We start from the raw sequence: 12,490 nt of genomic DNA, 5'->3' as shown, positions 1-12,490 counted from the left end.
GACTATGTAATAGTGTATCGATAAATAATTTAACTTTGACAATGTAAAAGTTTTTGTTTTCATGCTTGATTAGGATTTTTTTGGCAAGCTGCGTCAAAACAAGGCAGAGGTGTTACTTTAATAATATAAAGAATGTCTTCCACAAGATTTTGTGATTAAGAAAAATTTGTCTTGATGTACATATCCGATTCATTTGACCATATCACAATCGAAATAGCATAAAACACTTAAGATTTTGTGATTTAGAAGTAAATAACTTGATCTGTTCAATAACCTTCATTTGCAGAGTTTGTCCAAGACTAACAACCCCTTTGTAAGCTATCTATCTATAGCCTCTAGCACAAGGTGGGCGGGGATATTAGCACTGCACACTGTACAGAATGATGATATTGTGGTTTAATTAAGTCTGTAATTATTGTTTGCAACAAGGGAATGAATAATGGAGTTTCTTTCTTGTGTTTCTATTATGTTGGACATTTTATCAGTAGTAGGTCTGATTTCAGAATGTAAATTTGATGTTGTTTTTTGGTTTTATGAGTTGACCCTAGCAGAGCGCTGACTTAGGTAATCATGGATGCTCCATAAATTTTATGGTGATTAGTTTTATGGTCGTCACTGATGACCAGTGGCTATTGCCTTTTGGCCAGTGGAATCTGTCGTCTATCTTATAAAACAAAGTTTTGACATCTTCTGAATAAACTTAATACCCAGAATCCTGAAATTTAGCCAATAGCCTGTTTGGATGAAGAGCCTCAATGTTTGTTTGAATGAATGACCTTGATCTACTTTCAAGGTTACAGAGGTCAAATTTGAAATACTTTACTTAAAATCCAAATCATCAACTTTCAATATGTATTCCAGAAATCAGGTGACAGTTTAGGCCTATGGGCTGTGATTGTTGTTTCCTAATCATTGTAGTGTTAGAAACCCAAACAATAATATCCCACCCTGTACATCATATACCTCCAATATACCCCAACATTCCACAATCATCCCACACATTTCCTACACTCTGTCAGTCAACGTCAAGCTGATCTAGACATTATTGGCCTACAATATGTTAACTTAATTTCAGGGAATGTACATTTGTTATTTGCTGAATTATTTCAGAGAATGTACATTTGTTATCTGCTGAAAGGAATTTGAATTTGAGTTTGTCTTTAAATCTTGATGTGGTATCTATATTAATTTTTAATTATGGTTGATTTTTACAATTTTAAAACCGAAATGAATGTACAATGGGAGTTATTTTATTTGAAGTCTTTATTCACTTCATCATATTATCATACACCATGCTTTAATCACTGACTTCACAAAAACTACATTAATGCACATTACGGCCCTTATTTTGTACCAATAACATATGAAAAAGACACTTGATTACGGAGACCTAAGACTGTTTCTAAAGAGGGTTATACAATGATGTATCCAAAAGACAAAAAATGAAAGATTGTAAACTGTAAAACAATCTATGTATATTGAAATACTCTTTGAAAGTAACAAAAAACAAAAAAAAACCAACTGATAGTTATGAGCTCAAGGTGTCAAATGGTATTATTGAAGGAGCGGACAGGAACGGATCTATTGTACATCTAGCTTTTAGATAGGAATCCACAGAAACTTGTGGTAAAATCCACAGAATAGCAATATTATAGTTTGCAAGAAAGACTTTCAAATGTAAATTACATCATTTGTCATAGATATTATAAATATCAGCCATGATAAAATATTTTTTACATTCATGTTTACCTGATATGAGACAGGGTGTTGCCAGCTTTGGGATACACTTATTTTCATGATTAATCCAGAGAATCTAGCTTTCTAACTTACAACTTTGATCAGTTTTGTGTAAACCTTATCATTACAATATAAGTAAGACCATGAATTTGGTGTAATTATGTGTATGCCTTAGCTAGTTCTGACTAGCCAGTGAGATACCTTCAAAGTCAATTGAATGTGTTATTTAGTAGCATCTGACTCTCAACACTATTCGCCATATTCACCATGTTTGTGTTTGTATGAAGATTAAAGGTATGAGTTCCGAGTCGGTGTACACACTGATGTAGTTTAACTAAGATGTTCCTCTATCTTTTGTGCATACATTCCTGGATTTATCCAATTGATGGGTAAATTTCACGAAAAGCTGTTTTAAAATGTTACTGCCTTTTCCCCTCTCCAGTTGGCTGGTAGTTTGGTGCTGGATCTGAATGAGCCTGGTGTCATGGCCGAACCTTGTGAAGCAGACGACAGGAGATTCGTGTTTGCTGTTGTGGCTCAAAAGAAGAAGTAAGGCTTTTGTTGTGTTTGTAATAAATACAAAATATCACCAAATCTCATCCCCAATAACTATTCTGACTTCAATTACTGTGTAATTTATCTGTTGAGAGTTTTAAAACCTGAAAAAAAGTATCTTCCTTCTCTATTCTATCTTTGCATATTACAGAGTTATCTGCCCTTGTTGGTAGGTATTGATTGTGATGTCATGTGTTTGCAAGTGTAACGTCATACTTTTCAGAGAAAACGACGTAATTCCCTTCACAAAACAATAACGTCACCTGACCACAAGGGAGGTAACTCTGGGATATGCAAAGACAGAATAGATATGTAGAGTTACCAGCATATACTGTGTGACCAAAAATCTATGTAACTTTACACCAAAGATTTGCCTGAAAGCCATGATCCAACTTCATTAGCAAAGCCAAAGATATTCAAGGAGAGTACTGTATTTGTCAGAAAGCTTCACTGTAGGTGACAAATATTGATAATAAGATGAATCAGAACAATCTTGAGAAGAAAATCTTTTGTCTTTTACAGATCCATAGTTGTTCAGGCTGAGAATGACCGCGAGAAAGATGAGGTAGGTCTGCCATTTCATAGGTTATATGGCAATAAGGAAACCGCGGTGGCCGAGTGGTTAAGATGTCCCGACATATTACTACAATCCCTCCACTTCTGGGATGCGGGTTCAAATCCCATGTGGGGCAGTTGCCAGGTACTGACCGCTGGTCGGTGGTTTTTCTCTGGGTACACCGGCTTTCCTCCACCAACAAACCTGGCACGTCATTACATGACCCTGGCTGTGAATAGGACATTAAACTAATAAAAACCAAAAAAATGTCAATTGGCTTGTTAAATAACTAACTCATATAGAGAGGGGGGTGTGGATGAAATTATTAACAAGTAGATCTATACATAGAAATGATTTTTTATTTTAGGGTCACCTCGCCATTGTGATCGTGGTTGCAAAATTCTCTTACAGTCAATTTCCTCAATATGATTGGCTTAGAAATTGCTCGCAGATACTAGCGCTCCTAGCGGCAGTGTATTCAACAACTTTGATTTTACCGGGAATTTTGAATAGCAAATTTTGAATATGAAAGTTACTGAAATAAACGTATCTGTAACGTTGAAATAGGAATAGTATATTACGGCTTTCATATCCTAACTATATACACTATCCAAAAGATCTTCTGTTTGAAAATTTTCACCTGAATTGTTTACAAAGTATCTAGACTTTTCGTCCCCAAAATGGTGTTTACAATGAATGAAGACGTTTCGTCCCAAAAATGCTTCGCTCCGAAGCTGGTTCCCCCCAGACGTTTACTCCCTATTAGTGACAGTTATCCCGCAATGGAAAAAAATGAAATCAATATTTCACCTCGAACATCAAAACTGATACCATAATGAATTTTGTAATTTGAATCAAAATTGTCTCGGAGCAAATAAATTTCATGGCGAAATTGAGATGCATTTATCACGGCTGTGTTATGGCACATGGCCTTCATCATGAACTCCTCAGGGAATAGATTCTCCCGATAATACCCGATGTGTTCAGGATGACATGGACGTAAAACTACACTGAATGGAAGAAAGACAACTCTAACAAAATTTTGGACAAACTTGGTCTACTGATAAAATAGCACGTGACAGACGGTGAACATTTTGTAAATGTCCAAGGTGGCGTAATCTTAAAACTAACGGCAGTTAATAAGGTATGAATATTTACCACATCTATAATTATCGATACTTTTATAAGCACATGTATAAATATCAGATTATATATCTATATACTAAAGCACGTTCAGAGATTACCACTAAACCAATACTACTTTTAAAACATTTTTGTTATTTTCACCACAGGAGCTTGACGTTCTGATCATATGCATACAGCATATTCATTAAACTAGGTAATACGAAGTAAATTTTTGGCCGAATGACATAAATCATATATGGAATGTTCATATAACTCGAAGTGATATTTTTTGGACTACTAGATTGACGAAAATGCCGATTTCTTTTTCATGATTCTTCCGTAAAACGGCACTTAAAAGCTGTTTCAATCTGTAACAAATGTAGAGAAAACTGTTAATTGTTAAGCAATTATCCTGAGTTATATTTTACCAACAAGCATCAGAGATTAGCAATTAAAACTTACATAAACATATTCCCGACTCTCACTTGCATTGTGTGATCACTCTAGCGGAACTAATCTCTACCACCTGGCACAGTCTTACAAATGCAATCGCACAAAAGCCCACATGATCACTGTTTTAGTGCGATTACATCATAGGGTGTGAACAATGTTTTGTTAGTTTTTTTAAATCTTTTTACTCAACAAAATAGACTTTACGCTTTTCATGATCAGCACCATCATTTTCTGTATAACTTGTTAATTTACCACTGTACTCATGCATACGTGTGTGTGTATATATATATATATATATATACATGTATTTATACTTCTTTGTGCACATTATATAACAACTGCTATATTACAATCAATTTATGAAGGACAAAACTCTTACATGTAAGAACAGGAGGACTGAAGAACAGCGGGAATTAGACTTCAATAATGTTTCCTCTATGCTGGTATTGCTATTTATGATTAAAATGATTAATTATATGATATTAACATTTTCAGTAATTACTCTGTTAATACATTTATTGTTTCCTTATCTTTTACAGAATGTCAGCATGCATGTATCATTTCAACTGGAAACAGTCTAGGAGAAGAATTGTGTGAACAAAAAGAAGTAATTTTCAACTGTGGAAGCTTAATATTGTAATCATTTTCAATCCGAAAATAATTACTATCATCATCTTCAAATTCCTTATTGTGAATTTAACTGTAATATGATTTAAGCATATACCTGATATTTGTTTATATTCTATGACATGTACATGCTTGAAATGAAATGAATAAATAAAAGATTATTTAAATTTAAAACACAATATGACATTAGCTGTTTATATTTTTTGTCAAAAACATATTAAGTTTATCGTTCATAACACACTAATCATCACCTTCGAGGCAATTTAATGAAAATCAATTAAACATTAATTTGTATAACACAGGTCGTCTTTCTGTTTTCCCCGCCTTGACTACCAATGTTCCCTGATCACTCTGAAAGTATTGATTTTATCTTTTTTTTCGGTCACCACATGAACTGCCTTTAAATCAATCACACCAATGAGACATACATTTACTTCATTAATTATCACACTGTAAGACAATTCTGCAAGATCAGCGAACATTGTTGATTTACCTTGAATATCTACATGCATAGTATGGTACCATATGTAACAGGAGAGGAGAAAATGTAGCGGCAAGACCGGGATTCGATCCCGCGACTCTCCGAACACTAGCTGAGTGCTCTACCGACTGAACTACCTGGTCATCGATAATCGACCCAGTCCAGTCCCGCTACACTCCTCCCTCCTTTTTTTAATACATACGAGACCCTTTCAAACACCACAACCGTTGGTTATTTAGTTGGGTGCCAATTCTGTAACAGGAGAGAAGAAAATGTAGCTCTTCCGACTGAGCTACCTGATCACCGATAATCAACCAAGTCTGATCCCGCTACAAATATTTATCTGGTTATTTTATCTCCCTTCCTATTTTCAATCTACCTTTATGACTTAAAATATTTCGTCTTACAAATCTTGACAAATTATGCACACTGTGATTGTTGCAAGCTAAACTACGTATCCGCTAGCTGATTGCTGTTAATTGTTAATGATCTCAAACACACTAATTACTTATTGTGCCAATTTAAGTAAAATATTCTACTCTTTTCAAATATTCCTGATTACTATTCATGTGTAATATCTCAAAAACATTGACATGTGCACGGAGTACGGCGGACTAGACAGCCGCTGTTTTGGACATCTGCTAGATATTTCAGTTTAAGGTTACGGTTGGTCAATAAAAGAAAACAAACAATGCGGTTTTCATATGTTATTTCTTCTAAATACAACACTTTTTGTGCAAGTTGTCAAGCATTTATGGGGAATATTTTGCATTGAAATTGTCACCTTCATACATCGGTTTTGGGACTCCCTGGACATTGTATTTCCCCATTTTTTTGATGCGCAAAATATACTGATAGTAGATTTTTTAAGCATTTTCAGCCCTAAAAAGTACCTGCGCAAATTATACCAGTTTTTACGGTACATGTATATGATATTGGAATGTATCCCAAACTTTTTATATTATTTGCCAATAACACTGTTATGATATCAGAAATATCTTATGGTCTACAACAAATGTTACATGAATTTAGAACTTAATATCAGAAAGATAAAAATTGTGACATTCTCAAGATGTAAATCGGTACAACAACACCAGTTGATGTTACGGAATACAGAATTAGATTTATAAGAATTGGTTACATATCTAGGTACAGAAAATAATGTTAATGGTAGCGTTTTTAAAGAAAGGGAAAAAAACCTGCTGAACAAACAATTAAATCGGTGTTTGCTATTTATAAGAAATAAAGGAATGTATCTCTTCCTGTTCATCTTAAACTGAAAATATTTGATTCACTTGTAATAACAGTTTTATTATACTCATCAGAGGTATGGGGATTTGAAAATAAAAAATGTTGTAGAAAAATTCATTTGTAATTTTGTAAAACAATCCTGAAGTTAAGAAAGTGTACAAACAATTTCATGGTCTATGGTCAAGTTATCCGGTTTGAATTGAAGTTCGGATACAATGTATATCAATCAACTTGCTGTTTTACAAAAGAATAATTACAAAACTTTATAAGTAGACCAATTGACCAATTCATTCAAAAATCACATGGTGATATTGATAAGTCTTCTAGAGGACAGACATATTCTATATTTAAGACATTTTGGCATAGAAAGTATGCCTCTTGTCTTTCTCTGCTGCAAAACAATACTTGTTAACTGATTCTGTGGTTCCAGGAACTTGATGACAATAGTCATTAAGAATGGATATTTTCATTAACATCAAAATAACAAGGAAAATGCTAAAGCTGTTATAAAATCATTTGACATATAACATCATAGGAAATATTAGAATGGGCTTCCAAGATTTTAGTATGTGTCTCTTATTTTACACCTTGGTGTCCAAGGAATCCTCAAAAGTCCAAACTGGAAGGAACACCAGCCAAATTTATTTCTTATTGTACAAAACTACAGTAGTATTGACCTTAGAAATATATTCCTCCTATCATCGAGACCGAGCCATTTAGTACTTTCAGTACTTTGATTTTTTATTTTACTTTGAATTTATTTTGGCCTTTTATTTTGGATTATTAATATACTAGCTTTATTATACCATGATTATCTCAATATGTTGTTAAATATTCTATTTAGTATAAGTACTTGGTGTTTCATCGTGTTATTCATCCTAGCTAGGATTCACAGGTGTGGGAAATGATTTACAGCCAAGATTTGTGACAGTGTGTATTTTGTATAGTACTTGTGTGTATAGGAGGTATAGCTCAATTGGTAGACTATCCATTTAGTGTTTGAAGGATCTGGGTCAAACCCCAATATGACCATGCATTTTTCCACCCCTACTATACACATATCTTGTTTTCCAGTGGATTTGCACCATTAACAACATAGTTAGAGAGAGTGGTTATGAGAAAGGAAGAGTTTCCAGCCAGCCACCACCACAACAAACCAAAAAGGTCAGTACCTTTTAATCATACATAATTCCACTTTGCCACATGGAAGTATTTTGTCAGCCAAGCTTCACATGATCATTGAAACTTATTTTACTTAGATAATTTAAATAGACTCAAATTAAATAAGATGCTTTTTCAGATACCTCAAGATAGCTACAAATCATAAGGTGTGCCATCAATAGAATTTTTTTCTTACAATAATGTTCTACCCTTATAGATTGGTGGATTAATTTCATTTACTTTGTTATAATTTCAGTTTCTACCTATAGATTGTCCAAATTTACTTGTGTTTAGTTCATGTACAGTGGTCAACGCATTTCTTCCAGACTCATCATACATGGGTTATACTATTTTCTTTGTTATTTATTTACAGGAGAGGACCAGCAGCAGCAGTAGTATGACAAAACAAGGATCTGGCTCGGTGTCGGGATCTGTCAGTCCCGACGCCCAAAGTGTTGGCAGGTAAGGTCATAATCTTAGGTCAAACTCCGGCTTCACATTTTGTCTCCAGCTTCACATATTAGGGGGGGTTAGAGTGATTCTGTCAGTCCCGACGCCCAAAGTGTTGGCAGGTAAGGTCATAATCTTAGGTCAAACTCCGGCTTCACATTTTGTCTCCAGCTTCACATATTAGGGGGGGTTAGAGTGATTCTGTCAGTCCCAACGCTCAGACAAAGTGTTGGCATGTAAGGTCATAATCTTACATCAAACTTAGACTTCACATATCAGGGGAGGTTAGAGTGATTCTGTCTGTCCCGTTGCCCAAAGTGTTTGCAGGTAAGGTCATAATCTTAGGTCAAACTCAGACTTCACATATCAGGGGAGGTTAGAGTGATTCTGTCAGTCCCGACGCCCAAAGTGTTGGCATGTAAGGTCATAATCTTAGGTCAAACTCAGACTTCACATATCAGGGGAGGTTAGAGTGATTCTATCAGTCCCGACGCCCAAAGTGTTGGCAGGTAACACGGGATTCATCTTTCATCTCCAGCTTCACATATCAGGTGAGGATGGGTGTTTCTATTAGTCCCAACGTCTGGACAAATGTTGGCGTATGGTCATAATCTATGTAAAGTTCTGTCCTCATGTAGCGCAGAAGAGTAGGCATAACACAAATAACAGACCACAGGATATGCTTAAGCAGATAAAAAAACTGATAGCAATTAATATAGGCAAAGTTAGGTCAACTAAGATAGTAATTGTTGTGACCTGTTGATTTCTTCAACCTCTGAACTTTTCTGTTAGACCTGATATCAGCACATTGTCTGCATCTGCTGAGGTGTGTCTCATGTTCACAACTCTTAGAAATCACATATTTTAAAATTAGTAAAGGAATGTTGTTTGTGTCTTGGTATTTTGTATCTAGTGACTAAGTAGCATGTCTGAGTGAATAACATGCATTATTGGTACTTACAGCAGAAATTAGAGCAAATTATAGATATCGGTTTTTCAGAAAACACTGTGCAAACAGCTCTTAAATTTACCCAAAAAAAATTTGATTATTGTAATTGTCATAATTTATATAACATGTACATATTTAACTTTTGGCCTGGAAATATTTTAACTTTAAGATGGGTTTGATGAAATTAAAGCAGCTCAAAATATTTGTGATCACATTACTGGATATTTTGACAGGAACATTTTAACAGATGTTAGTGATAAACATTTTGATTTGTCACGTAGAATAACTGACATATTGTCTGCTATTTCTATTTTACCCAGAAAATAAACAATAGGAAAAAAATCATGTAATTTCAAAGAGTTGAGATCTATGCAGAAGTATTGCATTGGCAAACCAATTGCAGAACAATTTAGTTATGTAACACATTGTACAAGCATTTGTTCTGATATCTGTGATCCATTATCCAGTCAAACCTGTCTATATAAAGACCATCCAAAGGACCAACAAAAATGGTCTTTATAGCCAAGTCTATATACAAAGTGCTAAATGTGTTAAAATTGACCATTTGATACCCTTAGAAAGTGATCTTATTAAGCAGGTGGTCTTTATACAGAGGTGGTCACTAAGACAGGTTTGACCATTATCGTGTTGTCAGCTAGCTGCTGTAGTATCTGTTGTTAACAGTGTGTGATGATTTCTCTGCATGTGTATATCAGTCAGACCTGAGCTCTTACGTGTAACCTCGAAAATAAATTTACATTAATTTGCTTCCTTTTTTTTCAAAAATTTATTTTTGAGATTCTAAAAATTGATAATTAGCTCTGTAATGCAAAGTTATCTGCCCCTGATTGCAGGTATTGATCACGATAATCTTTGTTTCTGCCTGTTTTCTTTGTCAAAACATTAAAAAATAATTTCAATATACAAACTTTAAGGGCAAATCAATACCTGTTTTCAATAGCAGATAACTACAAGCAGAAATTCTTTGATATACCCGTATTGGAATAACTTTAATTAAGTTGTACCATTATTAACTTTGCCGAGAAGATGAATGGTTACCTAAGCAGGTCAGTTCTGTATTATTTAGACTTGTGTGTTGATCATGTTCTGTTTCCTTTCTGTGATGTACAGTAATGCCAGTAACAACAACAACGCCACCTCCCCGACGGCCGCCCCCTCCCCAGGCGACGCTTTCCTCCCGGATGCTCCCATACAGTTTGACATTATCACACCCACGGATGAAAATGGCACCGTCACAACCAACCTGGCCGGTCCCCCAAAGTCAGTGTCCTGTCTCCTCTTTCATTTTCTGTCTTTGTTGTTTTTCCATTGTAGACCATGTGTAGATAGTATTTCAGGTATGTTCCTGTTGTAAAGATAGTAGTTAGATAGTATGTATCTCAGGTAACATTGACTTTCATCAGCGGCTTGTAAGAAGGATCTTATTATACCGAATATTTTTACGAAGTTAAGTGGGATATACATGAATTGGATTGTCTGGCTGTCCATCAAAACATAACATTAAGGGGAGTTATAAACTTATAGGGTTCTGCAATGTCCCCTATTAATGAAGGTATTGCTAAATTTGTGTAGCGGGGGGTATTAGTCTGCCGCTCTTGGCGACAGTTCTAGTTTTGAAAGGTTTTAATGAATACTTCATATTATAAAAAAATTCAAGTTATAATAGGAATAAGTAATTTATGTGCATGTTTCCTCATCAATCTGAACTTATAAAATGTAATAATCTTATGACATAAATTTATTGCACAAAAATATTTGATATGATTTGTAATCTTCTACGAAAGAGTTATCATTTATCTTTGTCTAAGTTAATTTTGACTCTCTAGACTTACAATCTGGGATCAGTCCAGTGTGGTATCAAAAAAGTATCCCCCCATCAAAAAAGTATCCAGGTACTCCAGAAATTTTATACAACATTGGTAATGCTACTGTCCTTAAAAAGATAAATGGTACTTTTGCTTTGAGTTATCATCTTGTGTAGGTATTAAGTCTAGTGTAGTTTTAATAAGGCAGTCATGGTGATCTCAAGTTTCAAGGTAATTAAAGCATACTTTTTATATCTTTATATATTGGTTAGAATGGTGAAATAGACACCAATACATTGTTCTCCATAAAGAAATTGCAAGAGAAAAAGTGTGACAATGCATGAATGTTCATGGACAAAATTGTGTGTGAATAAAAGTTGTAAAATGGTTCATTAATGATCTCATTTACTATTAACTAATCTCAGGCCAATATTAGATTAAGTTTATCCATACGAATTACCATACTTCTTCTCATTATCCGAGTGCCCAAGATCTTGATATAGGAAATATAATGTATGTTCATCTAATGACACTTACCAAAGTTTGCAAAAGATGTGTCATTCAAGATCGGACAGGGATAAATAAATACATTGGTTTCGAGATCCCAAAAAAACATAAGTAAAATACAATTTACTGTCGATTAGTCCCACCTTTCTGTGATTGTGACGTCATCTTTTGACATGAATTATGTGTCGTCTGAATCAGTGGAAGGTGGAATTTATCGAAAGTAAATACCACATCATTTTGGGATCTCAAAACTCTCGTATTAGTTGAAACTTTGTCCTTCCAGTTTCCAGAATCATAATGATTGTCATATCTGTTCCTCTGATGAAGCATTTAGAAAGAAAAAAGACCTTGAACCTTATTGAAGGCCATAGGATTCTAGTACCTTGAACCTTATTGAAGGCCATAGGAGTCTAGTACCTTGAACCTTATTGAAGGCCATAGGAGTCTAGTACCTTGAACCATATTGAAGGCCATAGGAGTCTAGTACCTTGAACCATATTGAAGGCCATAGGAGTCTAGTAACTTGAACCATATTGAAGGCCATAGGAGTCTAGTACCTTGAACCATATTGAAGGCCATAGGAGTCTAGTATCTTGAACCATATTGAAGGCCATAGGAGTCTAGTACCTTGAACCATATTGAAGGCCATAGGAGTCTAGTACCTTGAACCATATTGAAGGCCATAGGAGTCTAGTACCTTGAACCATATTGAAGGCCATAGGAGTCTAGTACCTTGAACCATATTGAAGGCCATAGGAGTCTAGTATCTTGAACCATATTGAAGGCCATAGGAGTCTAGTACCTTGAACCAT

The 12,490-nt window shown here is 34.8% G+C and overlaps 1 protein-coding gene across 1 annotated transcript in view; it reads left to right on the top strand.

The window, feature by feature from the left end:
- LOC138336706 (DCC-interacting protein 13-alpha-like) overlaps positions 1 to 12,490 on the top strand; it is a 63,874-nt gene that overhangs the window by 29,451 nt on the left and 21,933 nt on the right. Inside the window, exons 12-16 of the mRNA XM_069286258.1 lie at positions 2,180 to 2,286; positions 2,815 to 2,857; positions 7,860 to 7,949; positions 8,320 to 8,408; positions 10,477 to 10,626. Of these exons, the coding sequence (XP_069142359.1) occupies positions 2,180 to 2,286; positions 2,815 to 2,857; positions 7,860 to 7,949; positions 8,320 to 8,408; positions 10,477 to 10,626 (479 nt within the window). The remainder of the gene's footprint in view (positions 1 to 2,179; positions 2,287 to 2,814; positions 2,858 to 7,859; positions 7,950 to 8,319; positions 8,409 to 10,476; positions 10,627 to 12,490) is intronic.

This window comes from Argopecten irradians, chromosome 12, assembly GCF_041381155.1.
Source record: "Argopecten irradians isolate NY chromosome 12, Ai_NY, whole genome shotgun sequence".
Taxonomy (NCBI): Eukaryota; Metazoa; Mollusca; class Bivalvia; order Pectinida; family Pectinidae; genus Argopecten; species Argopecten irradians.
This window is presented reverse-complemented; position numbering and strand designations above follow the sequence as displayed.